This window comes from Protomyctophum bolini (assembly GCF_963924005.1).
Source record: "Protomyctophum bolini genome assembly, chromosome: 2".
NCBI classification, from domain to species: Eukaryota; Metazoa; Chordata; class Actinopteri; order Myctophiformes; family Myctophidae; genus Protomyctophum; species Protomyctophum bolini.
The window spans coordinates 6,820,204-6,842,894 of record NC_137863.1 but is presented as its reverse complement, the minus strand read 5'-3'; the positions used below and the strand labels follow the sequence as shown (position 1 = coordinate 6,842,894).

At 44.3% G+C, this 22,691-nt stretch overlaps 1 protein-coding gene across 6 annotated transcripts in view; it reads right to left on the bottom strand.

Moving 5' to 3' along the window:
• Positions 1-22,404, bottom strand: part of sema3fa (sema domain, immunoglobulin domain (Ig), short basic domain, secreted, (semaphorin) 3Fa) — a 78,013-nt gene extending 55,609 nt beyond the window's left edge. For all 6 annotated transcript variants that reach the window (XM_080788007.1, XM_080788008.1, XM_080788005.1 and 3 more), the window contains exons 1-2: positions 22,078-22,404; positions 19,823-19,993 (exon numbers count right to left, since the gene is read on the bottom strand). In XM_080788007.1, coding sequence (XP_080644133.1) covers positions 19,823-19,946 — 124 coding nt within the window. In that variant the 5' untranslated portion in view covers positions 19,947-19,993; positions 22,078-22,404. The remainder of the gene's footprint in view (positions 1-19,822; positions 19,994-22,077) is intronic.
• Positions 22,405-22,691: the final 287 nt, after the last annotated feature.

Genomic DNA, 22,691 nt, shown 5'->3' with positions numbered 1-22,691 from the left:
AGCATATATCAGCTGTTCTGTGCGCACATGTAGGCGTGCACATGACGTCATTAAAATACTGTACCACCGGGAAAAACATCACCATTACATCACTGAATGTAACCAAATGGTAGACTGCATACTCTGTCAAAGTTTCAGTACTAAGGGATAGGATTTCACTGTGAATTTATACTCCATCACATTACAGTATATAAATTACTTAGACATTGTTTATAAAGGGAAGAGAGCCACATGGAATCCACGAGGGTTCTATACGATTAATATGGAACACTTTATTAAATATGACTGGGATTTAGAACTTCTGATACAAATGAGGGGATGCATCAGGATGTGAGTTTTTTTGCCTCAAAAGAGCTGGGCTTGAATGCGTCTTCTGGATGATTAAACAATAAACACCCTGTCCGTCAAACCAAGTATTCTTAAACAACCAGATGAACAGACAAGACACATTACACGCAATCTAAACCAGTGGTTCTTAAGATGGGGTCCGTGGACCACCAGGGGTCCTTGAGGGGGTTCCAAGGGGCCCCTAGCTAAAGGATGGATATGAACTAATGGACCATTATAAGTTATAATAACAGGTTTGTACAAATGGATCCTCTCAAAGATAAATTCATATATGATTTTACTGTGTAGTTTGGGGTGCCATTTAAAACAAATCAAATGGGCGTCTGTGGACTAATGTACGTATATCAAACTCAGGGTCCTTGAAAGAAAAAAAAGTTTAAAATGACTGATGTAATGAAATAAAATCCATTTACTGTAGGTCCATGTTTCTCATGTATCTCTCTCTCTCTTCCCCTTCCCCTCTCTCTCTCTCTACTACACTCTTCTCTTGTTTTTCCCCCATTATAGCAATTACTGTAAACCAGGCATGAAATCAGCCAATCAGCAAATAAGATTGTTCCTCGTTTAGATTCAGAGGTTAATAAATTGTACGCACTAAAGCGGAACAAAACTCCATGCAACTGATTGAACACTAACAGCGGATCATAAAATGGCCTGCAATTTCTGTGCCATGTTATTGTTGGCAGTTCTGCTCAGTGAGATGCAGTATGCACACAGTTTGAGACAGATAAGGCAATGTCGAAATGACCTTTCAAGGCTGCTCCAGGAACAGCTAAGGGCATTCTCCAGTTACAGAACGAGATTTAACTTGAACTTCAGCTTCAAGCTGGAACCACCTACTCCCCCATTTTATACTTCATCATACGATGATACGATACGACGATACGACACGTATATCGTGTGGTGGAAATGATTGATCTATTACGTAGCTCATGTACTATTTTAACTTTTTTTTTTATGTTTGAAAAAAAAGCTTGCCTAAAATAGGGACACCAAGTTCAAAGTGGTTAAACTGTGCTGTCTCCCATTTCATAGCAAAATGCCAAATCATAAGACGACACAACAATAGTGAATTAATTCTGTATCTCATAAACTGCTTTCGGTGGGGAATTCAGTTCACTAATTCAGTGGGATCCGCCAGGATTCGGCTCCAGAATTACAGTGTACTGTACAGTATTACTTACACTTATGCACCCTGATGGCACACTTTCACTATAGTATGGCAGTAATAATGGCAGTAAAAATAAATCTCAGTGCTTCTTCCAGCACTGCCGTCTGAGTCCGGCGAGGTGTTGGACGAAGACCAGTGACTCCACACAGAGGCTTAAAAAGCCCTTATCGAACACCGTCATGAATCAGCACTCAACCATCCGCTCTGCACAGATAAGGCAAACAAACACAGCCGGATCCACGCTTGGGAAATAGAAGAAGGCAATTCTCCTATCGGTCGTTATGAGTGGCCTCTCTCTCACTCACAACAACTGTCCTGCCCTATCTTCTCTATCTTGTTTTCAGTCTACTAAACAGAGAACATGTTATTTCTTCCGCTCTGGGCTGTTTTAGCTCGCTATACATGCCAGATTCTCCCTCTCTCTCCTGCTGCAACCACAGTTCTGGTAGCGATCAGGTTGATAGATTGTGTGGGATACATAATGCTCACACACACACAAAGCAGAGCTGGGGAGCACAGAGCCATTATGATCAAGTCTTGTGATCGGCATGCATGCAAGAGAAGACCTGGGATCTTGAGGGAAAAATAAGATGGGGCAAAGATTTAATTTGAATTGATCTAGCAGGGTAACTGCAGCTGCAGCAGCAGCCTTAAGCTGCGACAGTGCAAGTATGCAGTGTGCATGATCTGGAGCTCATTCCTGACATATGTTATACTGTAGTCTTCTTTTTCTTTCAAGCTCAGTTCACCCTATAAACAACAACACCATGACATTAACCCTGGTGTCTCTATTTTGCCACGTAATAGACAACACGTATACAAAATTGAAATCTATAAGCTCAGAACATCGTCGTAATGCAACACGTTGATAGTGTCAGGCTTAAATGGCTAAGGACTGATATAAGATATTGTGAATGGATACTGACAAAAACAGTTGTATTTCAGTTGTGTTACTTAGTTATGACAGGCATTGCAATTTAACAAGCTACAGACTTCAGGTCAGAGAAGAAACGGTTGTTGTCGTTGTATATCGCTGAATGTCATTTAAAATGTCCTGTGCTAACAATTACTTGTATTCAAGATTGAGAAATCCAATTCCTCTAACGGAGTAATTTTGTTAGAAGTCTCTTGCGACATCGTCGCGCCATTCCCACATCAATGAGAGAGAAGTCTGCGCTGCATTATGGTACGAGCCAACCGCAAAAAACACTCAAGAGAAAACCATCTGTAGCAAAAACAAGCACAGCTAAACAGAGAGTATTGTGTAGTGTATAGCGGCCGCGTGAGGGAAGCCTGAAATCACTGTTGTTTGTTTGGTCTTAATGACGTGCCCATAATCCTATGGTTTGTGACGAATTCATTATGCATAGATGGCTTAATAGACACAGTGTAATCCGGCCGTTGGAGTGAATAGGTACATTTCACGCTCATGCAACCTGAGTAACGTCTCCAAAGGTGATCTTTCATGACATGATTTTTATGGTGTTGTGTCTCTGCAAGAGATTAGCCGTGTGTGTGTGTGTGTGTGTGTGTGTGTGTGTGTAGGCTATAAAATGATTACCAGTAACTATGTCAGTAATGTACTTGTATAGTACAGATACAAGTAGAACTCTATTGCACTGTGCGACTTTTTATTATGAAGTCTAAAAGGCAAACTATAACTGTAATTTGTATTCATACTGCATGTTCCAATGGTCAATTCCAAAAGCACAATTAAATCATTAATCTCAATCATTTGTCTGACAATCGTCAACTAAAATGTTGTAATGGTGACAGATGTTTGGCATTGTGGCCGTAAGCCTCCCAGAGAACACCTGCAGCTGTCCATTACTGTGCTATCATCACTAAGTCATCTAATAATATGAGATCCTACGGAACATGAAAGCATGGGCCTGCTGCCAAGTCTGCACTGGACCATGTGTGTGTGCCGTGCAAAGATAATGAGTGAGGTTGATGAGAATGAGAAAGGCAGACGTTCGGACGGATGGACGGACGGATGGACTGTCGGACAGGCAGACAGACAGATGGGGGAGAGAGAGAGACAGACAGACAGGGAGAGAGAGACAAAGAGAGGTGGGTAGACATAAAGAGAGAGAGAGGGAGCTAGACAGAGAGAGAGGGAGCTAGACAGAGAGAGGCAGGGAGGGAGGGAGGGAAAGAGAGAGGGAGCGATAGAGAGAGAGACTGAGACAGAAAAAGAGACAGAGAGAGAGAGAGAGAGAGAGAGAGAGAGAGAGAGAGAGAAAGAGCAGAGGGAGGTACAGAGAGAGAGAGAGACAGAGACAGAGAGAGAACAGAGATGCATTTAGCATGAATGCAGTGCCAGAGTTGTCTGCCACGCCCCCCTCCGCTTCCCGTGGGACATGAATGAAGTAAATGAATGATGGAGCCGGCCCACACAGACGCCCCTCTCCTATTGAGACCCAGCGCTCCATTCACGGGGATGAGTGAGGCGGCAACACCAACAACAACAAAACACAGGAGAGGAGCCCCCCGTGCTCCCATTCCTCATTCATACATATGTATGCCGTCTCACATGTATGGCACAGATACATCCAACATGCCATTAGGGACACCTAGAGCGGGTTCCTGAGAACAGGGCGGGCACACAAAGCTCGGGGGCAGAGGGGAGTGAAGGGGCAGGGCATGGGGGGGGACTTGGCATCACGTCAATGCAACGGCCACAATGACCAGGGACGAGAAGCCGTCCCCTCCCCTCACAGTCCCCACATTATCCACGGTACAGGAAACCCATCAGTGCATGAACCCAGAAACAAGGGCCTCCAAACCTCATGTTCCACCACGTTATATATATAACCCTATCCGCCTCTGCCGGTCATCGTCGACCCGTTGTTCTCCCGGGACAGAGGCTCCGGTTCTCCTTTGCCCACCCAGAGGGACTGGGGGCAGAGGCTCCGGTTCTCCTTTGCCCACCCAGAGGGACAGGGGGCAGAGGCTCCGGTTCTTTTTTGCCCACCCAGAGGGGACAGGGGGCAGAGGCTCCGGTTCTTCTTTGCCCACCCAGAGGGACAGGGGGCAGAGGCTCCGGTTCTTTTTTGCCCACCCAGAGGGGACAGGGGGCAGAGGCTCCGGTTCTTCTTTGCCCACCCAGAGGGGACAGGGGGCAGAGGCTCCGGTTCTCCTTTGCCCACCCAGAGGGACAGGGGGCAGAGGCTCCGGTTCTCCTTTGCCCACCCAGAGGGACAGGGGGCAGAGGCTCCGGTTCTCCTTTGCCCACCCAGAGGGAGAGTCGTGGGCTCAGGACAACAAAGCCCTCGAATGTACTCCCATGTTACCAAATTAAAAGCCGCAACCACTGTATCCGGGTGGGAATGAAAACAATGAAAACAATTGTATTTCAATTGGGGTTAAACACAAGGTTGAGTGCATCGTCATTAGCATAACATTGGCAGCTTTTGAGGTCTGGCTGTGTAATAAGTTAATAACTAAGGCTGAGTCATATGGACTAAATTAATTCCGACACTATTTTTCACCAAATACTAGCTGTAAATGGTGCAATAATATAGTGCCTTTCTCCAAAGTGCTTTATAATGTGCACTGCATAATAATAATAATAATAATCTGATATTTTTGGCCTTTTTCTGACTGACTGACTGACTGACTGAAATGGACGATTCCATAGTTAACATTGAATTGATTGAACAGCATCTGTGTAATAACGTCACTTGCAGATCGGAAGATTTTGCACCACAGAGGGCAGGGCATACAGCACTGAATGACAAAAAGGTGACAGGAGTTATTATGGGATGTGAGTGCAGTGCTGAATACATTAGCGGCGGTGTTGTTGTACTCCTGACCAAACACTGGAGCCGCCGCACGGTTTGAGACGAGCGATATGATTCTACCTGGTGGGAAAATTAGAGGCGAGAGTTTCATAAAGCGTGCCAAGAGGGCCACGGAGGAGCGGGGCGCTCCGGAGGGGAAGGAGGCTGCGAGCAAAAAATGGTGAAACCCAGCTCTCATGCATGCGGGGAGCAGACGGAGGAGGAACGCTCCAACTTTTGGGATCCAGAACTGAGGCCCACAGTTATACGAGCTTCCCACGGGAGCATGGCCAGTCTCCAACACACACCTTTCTCCTACAGTAGAATCACACAGACAGCTACTTGGTTCTCCACTCTTTGTATTACTGTACTTGTGAGGACATCAACATGTTAGGACGGCATTGAAAATAGCTGAAAAATAGACAAAGAATAGCAGATCTACAAGCTCACAAAGCATTGTAGCGTGTGTGATATCCCCGGATTCGCAGCACGGCTACATTTAAAAATAGAACACTCTAACCCGGACCCCGAAACCTATATAACCTCTAGTCTAAATGTCTAATACTAACCTGAATCTTCTTTTTCGAATTGTAAACATAAACCTTTCGCTCGCACACGCGACACACACACACACACACACACACACACACAGTGTACAAGGTTGGTAAGTTGACATCCGATTCTCCCACGCACCTGCACCTGACTGAAGCGTTTTGTCTTGGGATTCGGACTCGCTCCAGCTCTGCCAGAGACAACACTGACCTGTCATTTGAGACTGATTAGCTGTGGGACTCCCCCATCAAACTTCACCAAAATCAGTGTATTGCGATTATTTACAGTGAGTGAACACAAGTTTTCTATATGGGTCTTATGTTGGCATGTCACCTTCAACAACAATGAAAAGTTAACAAAGCACACATGATACAGTACAATCCCAGGTGCTGGACATAAAATAGAAAAGTAGAGGCCACGAGAGGTCATGCTCCCATAGCTGGTGATGTTTATTGAGAATTTGAGCTCTTTCCTATGAGGAAGAGTTGAGATTATCAAAACATTACCGTGGTGGTATTCCAATACATTAACTACGAGCGGCCCTCTTAACCATAAGAACAGCTGTTCTTAGGCAATATGTGTGACATTCCACCATGTGTGGAGGTTCTATTACTACAGTCTATGTACTGTAGGATATCAGGGCCCTACAGTGAGGGGGCATGTGCTGAGGTTATCATGGCGAGGCACTGATTGGGAGTTGAACTGTGGAGGCAGCCGGTGTGCTTTGCTTAGCTGACGTGCACCATCTCAACCGACACTCAATGCGGCTAATGGGAGACAGACACACAATTTGTTCTGAGTATACGCTCCAATGCTCCCCATCTCTCCCCTCCCCTCCCTGAATCCTCCCAACTATCCACGGCTTGGCCGAGATAGCAGACTTGACACTGATGCCCTACAGTCCATTAGCACTCTCACAGTCCTCTCTAAAGTCTCTGCTTTATCCCTCCCTTCACGTTTTCACCCACTCATCCCTATCTTGAGCCCTTCTTTCCCTGCAGAAGCGGAGACAGCAGCACCAGTCCATCAGTTCAACACACGTCCCTGTCTGTCCACAGGGAGGAGTGCCAGCCTGCTTATATTTGTCATTTTGGCTACAGTATGTTCACAATGGAATATTAGATGTTTGGCCTATATTGCAATTAGAATCGAGTTGGTTTTTATCAAAATTATCTGAACAAAATGAGAATAAGAAAACACATGCTAATCAGATTTAACCATATTCCGAGATGGTTTGAAATGCCATTCTAAATCTGATTTATTTTTGTAATAAAAGTAATTAAAGACATCACAAACATATTGTCTGTCACATGGTACGTATAAAAACAATAATCAACCACAGGTAACGTCAGACAAAATCTGATTTCTAAAAAGGTGTGTCTCAGTCCGGACACTTAGCCTGTGATGTACAGGATAGTACTTGTAGTCAAAACGCCACTCGCGTCGTTACATCATCATTGCCACAGAAAACAATGCCTATTACTGTATGTCAACACTCAAGTGTCTGAAAACACAAATCCAATCTGACCACTTGCAATTAACAGTGTGGACTTTCAGTCCTAAAAGCTCAGATCGGAGAAACAAATGGGATTTGCCCAAAGTCTGAACAAAGCCATAGTTTTGAACTTGTGATATTAATGCGAAACTACCCAAACATCCTCCACACCTGTGTAGTGTACTGACGGGAAAGACACACTGCTGTTTGTTTGCCAGCTATTGTTTCCTTACGGACTCAAATACAAGTGTTAATTTAACCCTGACCAGAACATGCTAAAGAATTGACCCTTAAGTCAGTGTCCGGGTCCAGGGGACCACCAAAGGTCCAGAACCACGTCAACCCTTAGATTAAAAAGTCAAACTGGAGGTCCGTGTGGCCTATTGCATACTGTATCAAACTGGAGGTCCTTGAAATTAAACAGGTTGAGAATCACTGCCAAAGGTATAAGTGCAGCGTGCGGCTGACGGACAGATGGTAATAAATGATAGGTGTCTGGGTAAACAAGGAGAGAGAGGCGCCCTTGACCCCGTTTCTCCTTCATTTCAGCACGGGGGCCGGGGCCACTCGCTGCCCCCTCTGGGCACTCCACATCTGGAGACCACGGTGGGCGGAGCCTATATAGCCCTGCAGGAATCCAATCCTTCACATTCTCTCCCTCGCTTGCTCTACAAAAGCACATGCATGCACACACACTTCCACGCGCGCACAAACAGACACACACACACACACACACACACACACACACACACACACACACACACTCCTCCATCAACCCTACCCCTCCCCTCCCCTCCCACCCACACACACACACACACACACACACACACATCCACCCACACACACTGACAGCTATTACCTTATGATATCAGATCCTTGTGAGAGCGCATGGTTTCAGCACATAATTAACCAACCTCCCGTTTGTCTTTAATTAGCTTATTTATTTCTGGCTTTTCTGTCTGCGAGCAGACCAGACAACAGAAAGTAGGATGTAAATAGGCACAACGTTGCAATTTCAACCACTGTCGCGTAGAAACCTTGTATGACTCCCAACAGGGAATGGGAAAAAATAATCTCTGTTCCAGTGGATGTACTGTAGTTACGTAGTTATTAGTTCAATGTCAGATTAGTTCAATCTACAAGCTCAGCTTTTGTGTGACACTTGTAGTATGTATAAGTACAGTAGGACATTAAATTACAAACCAGCATAAAAAGTTTAAAAATGGATTCACGAGGTTAACCCATTCTGAACGGGAACCCATTTTGGTGTTTAGCATCATGTTATGCTTTAGCTATTGAAAAATAGCAGATCTACAAGCTCATATCGCGCCACCGAGTGGCGCGCTACGAGCTTGTAGGTCTGCTATTTTTTGAAAAATCGAAGAACGACTGACATTTTTTTTAGAATCTGATCTCAGGTCAGAATGGGTTAATCAGACCAGTGTGTGTCCTAGTGGAAAACCTCGTATGAATCTGATCTCAGGTCAGAATGGGTTAAGGATCTGCATTCTGCCTCCTGTGGTGGAGAGAGGTTTGGTTTGGGAGAGACGTGGCAGGTAGAGAGAGAGGCTGCCATGGCAACCAACCCAAAGCAGTGTCATATAGAGCTCTATACGTGTGCTCTGCATGCACCTGAACATACATACAGCACACGCGTGCCATTTGCACACGCTTGTGCATACCAACGCACGCACACACGTGTATATAGGACCAAGGAAGGACCCCACAGTTTGATATGCATTAGGTCACAGACCCCCATTTGATTTGTGTAGTTGGGGTTTTTTTAATCTCTGGGGTCCAAATCTTCACTGTACAATCTCTGAACGGTCTGTAACTCTGAACGTTACAGACATAGTGGTCCAAACTTGCACACATTCATGTATGCCAAGACACACACACACACACACACACACACACACACACACACACACACACACACACACACACACACACACACGGGGGGGGAGATGAATATTCAAAACATTCAAACAACAACCATCTCATTCCTGTGATCAAGGCCATGATGAACACGGAGGATTTCATTGTGTTTCATTGATGATTCATGCACTTTTCAGGAAGAAGAACCAAATAGACATGACTGTGATATTATACTACTGAAGCTTCAGCCTATTTTTATCCTGTCTGCAACATTTCGATCGAAAAATAGGCTGCAGGCTGAGAACTGGAAACAAGGCGTGCCCACACACACACACACACACACACACACACACACCCCTCACAGAGTGACTGTCTCTCACCCCTGCTGAGTGCTGCGCCACAGAAAGTGAAATGGACCAGCTATTTATCAGGCTTGACAAAGTGTCCCCCATGTGAGCAAAATATCATCATCATCGATTCGGCATGTGATATAATTCTAACTTAAGGAAAAAAAAAACGTTTACATGTCGAGGAAACTGCTTACTGGGAAACGTATGAATGATTTATTATGGTTATTTTATGGCTGGGCAGGGATGTACTAGTTTGTAGCTATAGGGAAGATAGGGAAAATATACCGAGATGGAAGTGCATGAAGGAAAAATATAAATGCATTGGAGCAAGTAAAGCAAGGATGTTAAAGGTTCAACTTTTTCTGGATCAGGGCCCACTTGGAAATCTTGAAAGCGTTCACCGCCGTTTCAGAAGGGGAGCGAGTGACGCGGCCTTAGTAATTCATTTGCAATGAGAGGCGGGTGATTATTTGAGACAGACACGGAGATTCGGAGAAGTTGAGATGATGAGATGAGAGATGAGATGTACATTATTATCCCCGCAGGGAAATTGATACGTTACAGCAGCATAATGTAAAATGAAACAGAAAAACACATTGGACACAACTGGACATAATCACAACAAGACCAAAGACTTCAGACACCGGGACCATAAGCATTGGAGGGGGAAAGTTCTTATGTGTTGTATAGTCTGATGGAGGTTGGCAGGAAGGCGAGTCTATAGCGCTCTGTGTTCATTCTATAGTCTGATGGAGGTTGGCAGGAAGGCGAGTCTATAGCGCTCTGTGTTCATTCTCGGAGGGAAGGTGAGCCTACGACCAAAGGTGCTCACTCTGTCCTGTAAGTCACCATAGAGTGGATGTGAGGGGTTAGCCAGCATGGTGAGATCAGTTTGAGGGGCAAAGAGGCAAGCGGGCGTGGCACCGTGAAATTATCGCACTTGTTTCATGCACGCAACCATGGGCGACTGGGCGGCAAGAGCTGGATCGTGGCATGGTTTGTTACACGTCTGCACGTGAGACAGCGACACGATCCCCCCTAATCCACGCAAGAACACCCGCATCAACAGTCAGCCGTCTGAAATGGCCTGTGAGCCGCATGCAAATTCAGACTACTTTATTTTAATGATCAATCAGCAATTTCCGGTTTGGATCAATGAGTCCAACGTATGGGTTGACAGTAGCGGAGGAGGTAGAGGCTGCATGGGAATCGAAAAGTTACCGGGTTGACCCACTGTTAGTGTCCTTGAGCAAGTCATTGAACCCCCAATCTGAGAACCCATCGGCAAACAAAGGAGAAACAGCGCCCTCTTTTCCTTTGAATTTGCATGATGCGAGTCAACAGTGTGTCTGGTGAGACTACTGAACCCCTAACTCTCCCGATGAGCCTCACATTGCATGCCTCATCCTCATCCAGACCTTGGGAGTAAAACGGGCTCCCCACTATAAGTAGATGAGTGGATGTGCTTCCGTTTCTGTACAAAATCTGACTACGGCTGAAAAAGTCCCATAATGGCCACAGATTACATTAATAAAAAGCAGTGTGATTACGACTCCATTTGGATGGTGTGTATGTGTGTTTTTTTTTAATATATATATCCCCACAGGGAGAGATACCAGCACGATTAAGGACTTATGGGTCAAGGTTGCCACTCACTGCCTGTTCAGAAGTAGACATATTCAAATTAGAGCAGGCTGTCCACTTTTCGCAAATTAATCTAGTCTCATTCAAAGGGAGGATGGCAGTTTGATAGTTTGGACAGTAGGCTAGGCTATGTGCTTCTTGTGTGCTCTTTTATTTGGCATTTATTTTGTCATTTAGGATGGTGAGGCGAAATTTATAGTTGTACTCAAACTTTAACATGCATATGGATGCAGACGGCCATCAGAAAATATTTTGTGCCAGGGACCCCCATACAAGATTTGTGATGTTAAAATGCTTCAGAAATATTCAAAATCTCTTCAAGATTTTCTTCCTGTAAAACCTAGGCCTATACACTTTTCAGTCAGGGACAGCATCTGTCATTTTAGGAAAGGCACCATTTGTATAGCAACATGGCTTATCATTTTATAATTTTTCTGAAAACTGTTAAGGTTTAAAAGGCATTTTTAGAATCAGCCTTAGATCGGAAAATGAAACATCTACTGATGCACAAACTTGGACACATCATCAGTGTCGTAAACCTGGAATCGTTGGGGGTTTCTGGGTCTTACAACATACAACCTCCTCCAGGCAACCCTGTGTCTGCGAGACTGAGAGACAGTCAATAGGGAAGATGGCTGATCTGATGAGATGTTGGCGACACTAAGATGTTCCAGGCGCCGTGGGCATCCGGGCCTGGCTCCTCCTTTGTCTGACCAGAAGTGCAGACTTCTGTTCATACATCTCAGCCTCGGCAACATACAAGGCTGATTTTAAACAAACAAGGCTGATTTTAAACAAACAAGGCTGATTTTAAACATACAAGGCTGATTTTAAACAAACAAGGCTGATTTTAAACAAACAAGGCTGATTTTAAACAAACAAGGCTGATTTTAAACCCTCCTTGCAGGTTTTACTGCAGTCTGTAGCTTTTGGTTCCTCCACACGGAGGAAGTGGTTTGGGCTGCCAACCCTCACCATCCTACCAACCTGCCAACCCTCACCATCCTACCAACCTGCCAACCCTCACCATCCTACCAACCTGCCAACCCTCACCATCCTACCAACCTGCCAACCCTCACCATCCTACCAACCTGCCAACCCTCACCATCCTACCAACCTGCCAACCCTCACCATCCTACCAACCTGCCAACCCTCACCATCCTACCAACCTACTCAGTACTCTGTCTCTCCAGATGTCACCACACTCTCCATGGTCATCACCCAGTCTGTTCCTGGTTGTCACTTGGGTTAAATAGCCGATAGGTTATAGCTAGAATTAATGCTATATAAACTCATTTTTCTGGGGTTCCCCTTCAAGGAGTCCCATGGGGTTCTCTAGACACTACTTTTGAAAACCGATTTAAAATATGTCTAACTGAGAGGGAGCACAGATGGAGTCCCAGCCCACTACAGTATGTTCTCTCAATTTGTGATTTAGGACCACATTTACATTTAAAGTACCATATTCTCAACTCCTCTTAAGAGAAACTTTGGACACTTCAGAGACCGTGCGGCCCTCTTCTCCCTCGCGGATTACACGAAAACATGCGTATCGCACCCAGCGGTGCATGGGTGGGTGGTGGTGCACAGGGTACTCTCCTCCCCCATGCGCGCCCTGCCAACCACTTATCAACATGCAAAGTTCTGGAGAGGGTAGGGTGTGAGAGCACAGAGGAGGAGGATAGGAAGATATAGAGAGAAAGGAACAGAGACAGGAAGGACACTATATTTAGTGCTGGAGCTGTCACCTTCCATTTTCATGTCCCTGAATAATCCCAGTTTGACAGTCTGTACCCTGCGGAGCAGCTTGCCACACTCTCTCCTCTGGAGAGGCCGAGGAAGACGCTCATATGATGTTCTGCTGCAGGTGTGCGTGACGCAAAACATGACTTTACCGTATGACGAATTATTTAGAGACTGTAACATAAGTGACCTCAAGTTGTACTGGAAATTTAAAGAATGTAATTGTTCCAGTACAATGATTAAATCTGAGGTCACTTCTGTTCTGGTCTGTTGACTGTTTTCGACAGGCAGGATGGTTTGTGCACAGCGAGACGATCTCCTATCCTATCCTATCTCCATATTTCGTCTATGTCTATTTGCCCTATTTCACCATACAAGAGTGTCAAGCAAAATGAGTGAAATTAGACGATCTACAAGCTCTCAATGTGTCACATGTCGCATCACAATGTACTGTGAGATTGTAGAACGGTTTTGGACATAGGAGGTTTCCACCCAATTTGAACACCGTCTCTCGCTTCGCATTTCCTGTCTCTTCACTGATCAAATGGAGGCTTAATTTTACAATTACAAAATGGGCCATTTTTTTTACACACAGTTAAATTAACCACTTAAACCCTATCCTACACAAGATGAGATCCGACACGCTTCTATACTTTGTCCTCTCCTTTTACATGGCGTGAGCTTGTAATTTGTAGATTCTGCTTATTATGACATGCCCAGAATAGGGACGTAGGGACGTAGGGTTCCTGTGGTTAAATGAACACTCCGTGTGGAAATCCTCAGACTGCTAAAATCTCGCTTTCGGGGCAATTTTTATAAACGAGAGTTGATGTGACCCAGTGACATATCTATGACAAAGCCTTTCTCCTCAACAGCACAGAGAGGGTGTACGTCCTTCAAACTCCAAATAGGCACAGCTGGTATAGCTGTATGATAGAGGAGGAGGGATATACTGTACGTACATTAGCCCATTCTGACCTGAGATCAGATTCATACGAGGTTTCCACTGGACACACACTGGTCTGATGAACCCATTCTGACCTGAGATCAGATTAAAAAAAATGTCAGTCGCTCTTCGATTTTTCAAAAATAGCAGACCTACAAGCTCGTAGCGCGCCACTCGGTGGCGCGATATGAGCTTGTAGATCTGCTATTTTCCAATAGCTAAAGCATAACATGATGCCAACACCAAAATGCGTTCCCGTTCAGAATGGGTTAGATGACACCAGATGTACAGTGAGTGGGTGGAGAGGATAAAGCTGGCACTGTGGAATAGCATTCAGGGAGTTTTGGCGAGTTCATTATAAATAAAATAATAAGACAAAGAAGAAAAGGAAACAACGATACAACCTTTACAATCTACCCTACATGGTCGACCCTGCATGCCCCCCCCCCTCCCCCAATGTGTGCATGTGTGTGTGCACTATGTGTGCAATAGTTAAAGCAATAGAATTCACAGAACACCAGATTGCCTTTTTATACAGATTTGTGTACAGATGTACACCACAATATTCAACTGTATGCTACTCTTGTCTTGCTATGTCGGTTTGCAGTTTGAATATAATTTATGGCTTAATAATTACAGTTGGTTCTGGAATATCAGAACCAACAAAGATGTGTCCACTGTCCAGTAGTGGCTGGACATAACCAGTAGCTTGGGTTTGATTTCAGTCTGGTTGATCATATTCTTATTATGAAGCCTGATTTCATAGTCTACTTGGTTGTACCGTCATACGACCTGAAAAATAACACATTTTTAACCCATTCTGGCCGGGAACCCATTTTGGTGTTAGCACTATGTTATGCTTTAGCTTTTGAAAAATAGCAGATCTACAAGCTCATAGCGCGCCACCGAGTGGCGCGCTATGAGCTTGTAGGTCTGCTATTTTTGAAAAATCGAAGAACGACTGACATTTTTAGAATCTGATCTCGGGTCAGAATGGGTTCATCAGACCAGTGTGTGTCCAGTGGAAACCTCGTATGAATCTGATCTCAGGTCAGAATGGGTTAAGCCTAAAATGCACTGTCTCTCTTGCCCGCAATCATTTATTATATTTCAATATAATTGACCCGCTGTTTTACAGCTGTGGTAGTGTAGTGTAGTGTGCCTGAAACGGTACTGGTGGTATTCTGACACGGCTTATTTCAATGTCTGCTTGAATGGTACAGGCTAGATTAGATCAATGTCTGTCAGCCAGGTATGTACAGTACACATAAAAATCCTTCCCATGTTCATTCAACTCAGTGTTAGCACTGAGGATTTTACTGTGTGTGTGTGTGTGTGTGTGGGATCCCCTGGGCGGCCTGTGACTGGCTTTGTTCTGCCTGGGAAGACCAGGGGAGACACTCTAGGATGGTGGGAGTCAATGTTGTCTGCTGGCAGACAGGTTAGCTTTGGATAAGCTTTCAGCAGCTCATTGATCTTGGGAGAGTTCATATGTGTGCTGGCTGGGCCAGACCGGGCCCAGGCACTTAGCACTGGCTCCTGTGTCACCATTGTTTAAGAACCTTGCAGCCTGGCCTGGGAGAGATGTGAGGAGATCACCTTGTGCTTTACCATCCCTGTCGTATCTGGAAAAAGATCTGCATCCATCAGCAATATGCAATGCATACAATACAATTCTGTTTCTCTGTCTCTCTCTGTGTCTCTCTCTCTCTCTCTCTTCTGATTATACACACACCACAGAGACAAAATTCACAGAGATTGTACATGCAAAGGACTAGTAACTAGAGAACAAGTCTAGCCTACAAAATCTTCTTGCGAATATACTGTATGCCCACAGAGCCATAATCGGACATAAGATATGAGGCCTATTGTTGTTGCGGAGTCAACATTTAGAACCAGACGAGTTGAGTTCAAACAGAGTAGCAGACAAATTATTCTCGTAATGGAGAAACGAGAGGACAAGGTGCCACAGACGAACTTAGTGCTAAATGCAATCTGTCCCGAACGCACAACCAAGCAGGGTTGAGCTAACACTGCAGCCTTTGTGCAAAAGTGACAATCATTTAAGGGTTAGTGTTACGTGAGAGCAAAGGGCCTGCCGGGGTAACAGAAGGATCCAAGAAATAAGCTGGAGGATTTCTGCTGGAAGAAAACAGACGAATCACAGGACTGTCTGGCTTTGTAATTTCTCCCTGGGCTTTCGTTCCAAAGCCAGCCCTCAAATCCAGGTGTTGCACCCTGAACTAACGGCATGAAGAAAAACAAAGTTAAACACTTTCGAATGGGACTGAAGATTAGACTAACAGGCTATTACTTGCTAATATGGTCCCATTCTCCCACAGTGCGGGGGCAGTTAACCCCAGGGTGTGACTGGCTCCCGTTTAAAGGGTCACAACCTTCCCGAGCCCCACGCCCTAAAATAGTACCTGATTACAGACCTTGTTTAAGGGTAAATATAGGTTGCTGGTTAGTGGCCGGTCCCCGTCAGCCACACTATTTGTTTTCTGCTTGAAAGACAATGCAATGCCTAATAAATCACACAAACTTGGTTCTTAACAACATACTGTAACACACTGGCTGTACTTTTGCTGTGGATGCTATTGCTGTCTATCAGTGAGCAAAACTCAAATATATTATACTATCAATATCATGTTATGAGACTATGAGTGCCCCTAATTTAGCCTTATTAGCCTTATGAACTTTACAGAGTGAATATCAACTTCTCCCTTAAACCTTATATACCGTACTTCATTGACCAGAGTCCCAGAGGGATCCATTTGTGGGCCCCTTCTTTTGTTTCTCTAGTCTACACCAATCTTTTCTGCAAAATACAGCCGATCTAAAAGCTCACAATCCGCTGTTTTCACAGAAATTTCACCCCAGACTAAGGACGCTAGGGTTCATGTGGTTAAATAGCACAAAAGTGCTGCTGTTTTGTAACAGGGCCTACGTGGAGTCTGGCATGCTATGTGGTTCCCTCCTGTGTACCATCTTTCAGCATCTAAATCCTTTTACAGGCTTTTAGTTTATGCACTGCAGGGTTTCTCTCGGCACAGAATTAAAAAATAAAAAGATTTAAGATAAAATATATTAAAGCCCTTCCATCAAAATAGACACTTTATAAAAGTGGGGATTTTACATATTGCAAAGATAATATGGCATTTCAAAGTAAGCCCCTGGCATCAGAAACAGGCCACCCTTATGCAATGAATGCAGCATTAGTCTTACTCTTATAGGTCAAATATTATGTTATGTGCTTTAAAAAGCCGCCTTTTTAGAACGTCTTTGTGTGTGCGTGCACACACGCCAATTGGCTTATTGTTTGTCGAACTGTCCACAAAACGCAAATACTGTAATTTAAAGTGAAGGCTGGTAATGTCAATGTGTGGTAATGCTGTGGTCATGATGTGGTCCTATCCGGCCTGGGAGAAGACAAATAAGCATGGGAGGGAAACACTAATGCATGGGAACAATGAAGGAACCGTGATAAAGACTGTATACACACAGCGGAGTTGGGTAACATTATCAAACTCTGCAACACTATGAACTGATTCAGGTCTACGTTTCCCATTTTGGCTGGATTGTGTTTTCAAAAGGCATTTATAACCACATGAACCCTAGCGTCTCCATAGTCTGGGCATGTCATAGGCAAAGATTCCGTGAAAAATAGGCAAATTAAGACTAGTCCAATCTACAAACCGCCGGCTATTTTTGGCAAAGAGATTCAGAGGGGGGAAAAAAGAAAAGTCAGGGGTCGCTTCACTTCTTTAAACAAACATTGTACTCTAAAACAAACATTAAAAATCCATAGACTTGGCTGGGGTCCTGTTATTTTGGGGTGCCGCTTGTTAAGCAAACATTAAAAGTCTGTAGACTTGGCTGCATGCCACATGACGTCACGTGGGGTGCTGGGTCATTAAAGTCCATAGACTGCCATATGACGTCAGTTAAAAGCCAGACAAGTGCCAACATTGGTCAATGAAGTACAAGTGGGTGAAAATTCTGTCTTACCGTACATGTGAAAAGTTGAGAAAAATAAAGGTTGTCTCATAATCATATGCACTATGTGACATCCAGACAGGTCATTTGGTTAACCCATTCTGACCGGGCACCCATTTTGGTGTTAGCATCATGTTATGCTTTACCTATTGAAAAATAGCAGATCTACAAGCTCATAGCGCGCCACCGAGTGGCGCGCTACGAGCTTGTAGGTCTGCTATTTTTGAAAAATTCGAAGAACGACTGACATTTTTAGAATCTGATCTCAGGTCAGAATGGGTTCATCAGACCAGTGTGTGTCCAGTGGAAACCTCGTATGAATCTGATCTCAGGTCAGAATGGGTTAAAGTGGCTGGCCCATAAAAAAAGAGCAATTCCCTGCACCATACTGCAGTAACACAATTAGGAACTTGTGTTAAACTCTAGGTGCAAACCATGTGAAGTTGATCTGTGAAGCATAGAGCGAGCTCCAGAAGCAATTAGACACAAGAAGGAACTCAATTAAAAATAAGTTGAAAATAAATGAGCAACTTTGTGCAGAGTAAATGTGGAACCAGCAGACTGTGAAATCCAACTCGATTAGAGCGAGAGAGGGAGAGAGAAAAAACAGACAGGTAAGCAAAACAAAATAAAGAGGCTGAGTTAGATGAGAGAAAGTGAAAGAGAGAGAGAGAGAGAGAGAGAGAGAGAGAGAGAGTGTGGAAGAGTTCTGAGAGAGAGAGAGAGAGAGAGAGAGAGAGAGAGAGAGAGAGAGAGAGAGTACATTTCCGTGAGCAAAACTCCTTAGCTTACACAGCAAAATCCTGACAGCTATTTTAACTCAGTTAAAAAACAGTCTCACTTTGTCAGAGTTAAATGAACACGTCCTGCTCTCATTCATAAAATTTGAATCACAGGACAGTAGCACACACACCAACTAAAGGATATATTACACAACCTGCTGTCCTGCTGTATATATACAGTATATCTTTAAACAGCAGGGGGAAAATATGTTCCTAATAGATCAATGCCAGTACGTATATAATCACAGTCCAACGCAAAAGGATTTACTTCTTAACAACCGCATGAAATGAGTTTGCATAATCACGGGGAGATTGTTAAACTTGAGATCCATGGATGATGTGAGGCGATGGGGATTTGACACTCATCAGGGTCTCCTCTGATCTGTCACATTCACTTCACCATGAGCTCTACATCTACACCACCATGCTTAAGCCTGCGTTGGAATGACAACGCTCCAGAGATGCAACCACGGAGCACCATTTGAAGCCTATATTCCTATTCTGGGCATGTTATGATAGGCAAACTTTACTTGAAAATAGCAGATTCATAAGCTGTAGCTCTGCTCTTTTCTACAAAAGGATTCGGTGTAGAGGGGAAAAAGGAGGGACCCTTCACTGAAGTATACAGGGTTTAAGTGGTTAACTACCGTGGAAATTTTGAATAGTGACATGCCCAAATTAGGTATGCCAGGTTGAAAGTGGTTAAAAGTACATAAAGTTCATAAAACCCAAGGGTCTGTGGCACCGGAGACAAATCCTACAGTGACACGCTGGACCCGAGCCATGAGTCTGTGCCCAACCAAGACCAGGTAAAAAAAAGGTCAGTTAGCAAGTCTCTTAAACTGAAATGAAGACATGGCTGAATAGCAGGCGGAACAAACGTCAGCACTTCTCGTCATCCCAATCTAATCGCACTCCCCTCTCTCCTGGGCAGAGAATCAGAATTTCTGTTGGGCAAGTGACCAACTCGATGCTTGCCAAGCAATGCTTTCAACTGGCACTGACACATTAGCCTTTCCCAATACCCACCAAGAGAGAACATACAACTACAGTCCAAATAAAAGTAGAAAGTAACTAAATCCATCTGTCCTTTGTGCACGCACACACACACACACACACAGTGCCTTACCTTTGAAGGACAGAAAGACCCTGGGAGCAGATAGGGGCTCGTTTGAGGGGGCAACTTGGGCAAGAGGAGAGCCTGATGCTAAGGCCAGGGAGGCCAGCAGCCAGCACAGTTTGACCCAGGGCATGGTGGTCCCTCTGCTTCCACACAGAGGAGATGGGAAAAGTCCACGAGCTGAGGAATGGAAGCGGTGGAGAATCACAATAAGAGTGGTTCATTTCAAGAAACCCCCAGTTTGATATTGTTGCAATGCTGTCGGCCGGGCACAAACCTCTTTCTTACTGTATCACCGTAGTTTAACTTTGTAAGCTTTTTTTCATAAATTAACTTCCTACTTTGTCATACAGTGTCACAGAAAAGTAGCACATTACCAAACTTAATTTGAATTGTGAAAAGTAACAGTTTTGGACATAAGAGGTTTCCACCTGACAGCAACACGTACATGAAACATATAGACCCCCATTTGATAGCATTTTGATCTCTGGGACCCCACCCAATCTACACTGTAAAAACCAGCCACCAACTCACCACCATGTCCACTTGAAAACGATTCTTTGCTGCTCAACAGGAGGCAAGCAGAATCCAAGCAGTGAAATGTGTTGGACATGGCGTCTGTGTCAATTTCTTAGTCAAAATGTTTTTTGGGGTGGTGGTGGTGGTGATGAAAATAGGTGGTTATAGGGGGTCCCCAGCAAAATAACTTAATATCGTAGCCAATATCAAAATAAGTTGAACAACGTTAACCATATTTTATACTTCAGCTAGAAATAGCTGATCTACAAGCACTGAGCTTTAAAATAAAATGTTTTAAGAATAATCTCTCATAAAAAAATTGGCACAAAATATTTTCAGCCAAATAGAAATTTGGAGGTTCCTTGAAATTCAAATGCTTGAGAACCACTGATGTATAAGGGAAAGTCTGGTTGATCAAAGAAAAGCCCTGATTTTCACTCAAATGCTCTGTGAGATTAGTTGTCAAACCAGATGTTACAGTATTATACTCATACTGTATCTATCAGCCATGCTTCTTTGTCCTGCCTCTCATTGCGTGGTCTCTCGTGCACACATGTATGCACAACAAGAAACACCATTCCGGCGCCCGCTGGCCTAATGATCCAGGCACATGCCACATATAGGCTCTACTGGAAAAGCCACTGGTTTGTATGTCTGATTGTTGCTCATTTATGCTTACAGAGGCAATACCTTCCACCATCCTGAATGGCAGAAAATCGACACTCCTTGCTTTTGATGTGTCAGAACAAGCCAGCGCTGCTTTCTGCACGCTGACACACTAGCCTATACCCCAAAACTCACGCCCCAATGCTGTCCATTAATACTGAGACACTAAATGCTTGTTCTTGTCGAATGCGTGGGCGTCGCACATTAATAATGATGCATATTAATGGTTAGCGTACACAAACTAAAATTGGCGATATTTTACGCATAGGGGGGTCATTACGCACGGCGCGCATAATTATATGGGTGCAAGAATTCAAGGCAAAGCATGTCTGACTAAAATAGCCTATAGAATAATACATTAATAATAACCACATAAATGGCCAACTATTCTTTGTTAAGACAATGTGGTCGGTAGTAGGTACATTCGGTAAAATGCACAAAAGGAGGAAACAATGCCAGGGTTTATCTCCGCAGTTTTGAGGATCCAAAGCTTAGGATGGTGTTACCCCTGCGTGGCACTGGCTCTGCTTGTAAACTTGTATCAACATGGTATGGGGTCAAGCTGCCACTCGGGGAGCACAGGATCAAGTTCGTATTGAGCCCTCAAGGTAGACCTAAGCAGGCTCATGTAGCCAAAATAGAGTGTGACCTAGCTTTGATTTTTGACTGTGCATGCTGTGTTCACCTGAGAGTGAACGGACACGTGAAAATGAGTTACAGTAGACTTATTATGTCCAGAAAAGCAAAAACACAAAAGAAAACGTATCAATCAAACACCCCTCACATAAAGAGAAAACATTAAAGCTGATTGGGCTGAATTAGGTCCAACTCGAAATGAATACTGGAAGTGGGATGATCATGCTAGCCCTTAATAGGCTAAACCAATCAAAACATCCTCGATAATTTAATTGTACATTCATTGCCTTTATTATATTTAACTACAGGCTCCTCGTGCAACAAGCATCACTCCCTCAGTTCGACTCTTCACTCTAGTTTGTTTGTCAATACGGACAAAATTAATTAAACTTGACTGGTATAGGTATATAGACACATGTGCGTTATAAAGAAACATAGCCTACCTGCTTATTTATGTGCGGTGAAATATTATGTCGAGTCTGGCCAACATTTAGAAAGCACTCAGCCAGATCCTTTGAGCTCCTCTGTCCGCACTGTAGACTATCAATGTATCCGCGGCAGATATCCCTCGCGATTCCCCAAAAGACAAACAAAAGCGTGTATCCAAAATTGTACTTCCTACAACCACAATTAAAGTTTGAGATGACTTCAGCTCAATCGATTAGGGAATTCGGTTTCACCCAACCAAGTTCGGCTACAACAGAGCGTTTTCTTTCAAATGGCTGAAGAAGTGTAGTGGTTGTGTTCAGCTGTGCGCTGCTGTGCGTAAAGAGGAGGCAGCCCGTAGTGATTTGAAGCGGAGCTGCTCACGCAGGTGGATAGACTGCTCTCCCCGCCGTAGACACACCCATGGGGCGGGCACTTGCTTACCTTGGCATCTAGCGGTTCTGCTCCGCCCCAAGTCTAGCACAAATCTCTCCATCTCCTTACCTTACCCATACAGGTAACAGGTGTGTACTGAACACTACTTAAAATACCTTTAAATTCTGTATGTGAGTATACTACCGTCTTTTTCTCCATCGTGGCTTGTGCAGCACAGCTACACACTACGAGCAGA